The sequence below is a fragment of the Protobothrops mucrosquamatus genome, unplaced genomic scaffold (genome assembly GCF_001527695.2).
Source record: "Protobothrops mucrosquamatus isolate PMUCROS unplaced genomic scaffold, P.Mucros_1.0 scaffold4449, whole genome shotgun sequence".
Lineage (NCBI taxonomy): Eukaryota > Metazoa > Chordata > Lepidosauria > Squamata > Viperidae > Protobothrops > Protobothrops mucrosquamatus.
The window spans coordinates 40,076-43,642 of record NW_015390359.1 but is presented as its reverse complement, the minus strand read 5'-3'; the positions used below and the strand labels follow the sequence as shown (position 1 = coordinate 43,642).

Genomic DNA, 3,567 nt, shown 5'->3' with positions numbered 1-3,567 from the left:
CCGGTCTGGTCCACGGACCGGGGGTTGGGGACCCCTGCCTTAGGGGTTCTGCCTCAAAATACCTGGAAGGGGATCCAGTGGGGGTCTTCAAGCATAGATAACAATAGCATAATGGAAGGGACCTCGGAGGTCTTCTAGTCCAACCCCCTGCTCAAGCAGGAGACCCTACACCATTTCCGACAAGATGGTTGTCCAGTCTTTTCTCGAAAACCTCCACTGATGGGACACCTACAATGTCTGGTGGCAAGCTGTTCCACTGGTTCATTGTTTCCACGGTCAGGAAATTTCTCTTTAATTCTCTCCTTGATCGGTTTCCATCCGTTGCTTCTTGATCTGCCTTCTGGTGCTCTGGAGAAGAGGTGGACCCCCCTCTTCTTTGGGGCAGCCCCTCCAATGCTGAAATACTGCTATAGTATTCTTTAGGGATTGTAGTATTGTAACCCCTAAAGAGACTGCTATATTATATAGCATATAGTAAATACTGATATAGTATTCCTTAGGGTAGAGGTCCCCAACCTTTTGGGCACCAGGGATCACCGGTACCGTGGATAAAGGTTTTTCCACAGACCGGAGGATGCGTGGTTTGTTGTGCTGCCTGCATCCCACGGATGGGGCTTTGCTTGTTTGTGTGGACCGGTTGCTGGCATGCCACGGTTCAGTACCAGTCCATGGACAGGGGGTTGGGGACCCCTGCTATAGACCCCTATCAAATCAATCATAGTTTCATGTGCTGGGCAAACTCAGCCTGATTGCGCGTCTCAAATCATTTCGACACCTTTCCATCGAAACCCAGAAGGCGTAACCAATGAAAGAACAAGAATCCTAAGATTAAAGAAATACGTTTTATTCAGAGAGAGTGCTTTTTCCCCCCCCTTTCATTTTTGTTAGCGAGATAATGCAACCATTTTCTTAGTAATTTATTAATCAGATAACCCTCTTCCTATCTCAGCAGAAACGCGGAAAGAAAAGACAAATTAAAAAAAAAACAAACCAGAATAAAATAAAATAAAAAAAACTTCCAGCAGCGGTTCCTTAACTCAAAAGAGTTCTTAAAACAAATTCAAATTCACCTCTGAAACTTTTGCTTTGCTCTTTATTCTGGAAGGGACAATAAATGCTTTATTTGCAAAAGGAAGTATTCTCTAACCTCAAGCAACCTCTTGCAGCCAAAAAAAACCAAAAAACTATCTTGTCATTTTTTCTTTTATTCGTAGCGTTAACAGGATTAGACAGTTTTGCGAACCCGGAAGAGAACGAATAGTTTATTAATTTAAGAAGTTCTGCTATAGTGGCTAGTTTCTGGAATCTATTCGAACAAAACCATCGTAAGCTAGTATTTAATGCAGGAATGGACGACTTGATGACCTGTGGACTTCAACTCCCAGAATTCCTGAGCCAGCCAATAATGGCTGGCTCAGGAATTCTGGGAGTTGAAGTCCAAAGATTATAAAGCACCCTAGTTGCCCACCCTGGTTTAAGGTCACCATGTAGGAATGGAGGTGAGAACCAGGGTTCCCAGGAACCAAAGCTCTCTTAAGTCACTCTTCCCACTCTTGAATCCATTGGGACTCCCTACCCCATGATCCCCACTGGCTAAGCTAATAAATGCACATTGTTGTCTTGGGCTGGCTTGTGTTGCTGATAAAAAAACCCCCAAATCTCTTGCTTTCTCTCCAAGGGTATGTAATAGACATCTCTTTTTTCAAATTTTATTTGTGTTTCGAAGCAAGGGTGGTGGGTGGGGGACATCCGGTGTCTTTGTTAGGACGGGAACCAAACCGAAGTCGGACAAAGAAGGCGAGGACCTTGCGGGAAACTCTTTTGGCCAAGATTACCCCCTGCTAAAACGGTCCGCCGATTCGGATGCCCAAATGCCACTCGTTCTCTTTTAATCCCCTTCGCTGTTTGGGACGCTCTCGAGACGAGGAGCGCGCTCCCTTGTTTTCCAGTGGGATCTGTAAAACATCAACCGCGTTTCCAGTTTGGCGAAAAGTCTCCACCGAGGGTCCGTCTCACGAATGTTCTCCACGTTGAAAGGAAAGACCCCGGTTCTCTGGTTTTGGGACATTTTTCCCGGCCTTGGTGAACCGGTTGTGTTTCGGCCGTTCTCGAATGCCGTGGGAAAGAGATCAGAAGGAAGTGGTCTTCTCCAAAAACGGCGGGATACTTACCGACCCATCCTTTGAGGATCACCTTCCTCAAATAAAAATAAAAAATGTCTGGTGAAGAATTTCTCTCCGTGGATCTCGGCTCTCCAACCGGGCCGGGCGAAAGTTTTGAAGTTGCCAAGTCAGGGCGAAGTTGTGTTAAATTGACAAGAGGGGTTTTCTCGGGGAGACAGGTCAGAAAAAAAGGAGAAATAACGGTTCTCCTTTGGAAGGTAGACGCGACAGCTGAATTGGGGCGAGGGGGTGGAGGTGGGCCGGGTCTGCCTCGCCTTACGACGAGAGGCGAAATGGTAGAAAAGGCAGAAAAGACATTTAATGGGCAGAAGGGAGCCGTGTCCTCAGTGTAAGAGAGCAGGACGAGGGACGAACCGGGTGTCACCTTCGGGACCCGTGGCCAGCTGTGGAGGAAGGAAAGAGAGAGTCCACCTGCCACGGTCACTTGGGTCTCCACGTCCCCAGATTGAAGGGAGGGGGGTCCCGCCGCAGTCTGCCCGCCCCTTCGCAGGGGCAGATCATGGTCCCAGAAGTCTCTCCGTGCGCGGCGTCCTCCATCAATGGAAAGCATACAGCAGCAGCAGGATGGTGCAGACACCGATCACGCCCCCCAGGATGAGGGTGTCCCGTCGCTTGCGCAGGTTGATCCGCTGGATGAGGCTGTTCACCGCTGGGAAACGGTCTGGGGTGGGGCAGCCGAGTTAAGGGCGGCAAGGAAGGGGGCTGGCCACCCATCTACCCACCCACCCCATCCACTGGTGGGTTTGCCCCCCCCCTCTTTTGAGAAGACAGGTGGCAGAGCGGCCCCGGGTCTTTGTTTTTCTCTGTTGGCATTCTAGGGATTTTTTTGGGGGTGGGGTGGGGTGGGAGGTTGGGCTTGTTGGGCGGGGCACCGTCACGTTCACGTTTTTGTAGTGACTGTGATTTTTTTTTTTAAAATGTCCCTAGGTTTTGGTAGGGAAAGAAAGAGAAGGAAAGCAAGGAGAAAGAAAAAGGAAAAGAAAAGAAAAAGAAAAGAAAGGGAAGAAAAGGAAGATAAGAAAGAGAAAAAAGACAAGGAAAGAGAGAAAGTGAAAAAGAGAAAGAAGGAAGGCAGGAAGGAAGGAGAGAAAGTGAAAAAGAGAAGGAAGGAAAGAAGGAGAGAAAGTGAAAAAGGGACGGAAGGAAGAAGGAAGGGAGAGAGTAAAAAGAGGAAGAAAAAGAAAGAAAAAAAGAAAGAAAAAGGGAAGAGAAGGAAGACAAGGAAAGAGAGAAAGTGAAAAAGGAAAGGAAGGAGAGAAAGTGAAAAAGGGAAGGAAGGAAGGAAAGAAAGTGAAAAAGAGAAGGAAGGAAGGAGAGAAAATGAAAAAGAGAAGGAAGGAAGGAGAGAAAGTGAAAAAGAGAAGAAAGGAAGGAAGAAGGGAGA

The 3,567-nt window shown here is 47.7% G+C and overlaps 1 protein-coding gene across 1 annotated transcript in view; it reads right to left on the bottom strand.

Moving 5' to 3' along the window:
- Window positions 1-2,577: 2,577 nt before the first annotated feature.
- LOC107299025 (Golgi SNAP receptor complex member 1-like) overlaps window positions 2,578-3,567 on the bottom strand; it is a 37,012-nt gene continuing 36,022 nt past the window's right edge. The window contains exon 7 of the mRNA XM_015828389.1: window positions 2,578-2,844. Coding sequence (XP_015683875.1) covers window positions 2,720-2,844 — 125 coding nt within the window. The 3' untranslated portion in view covers window positions 2,578-2,719. The remainder of the gene's footprint in view (window positions 2,845-3,567) is intronic.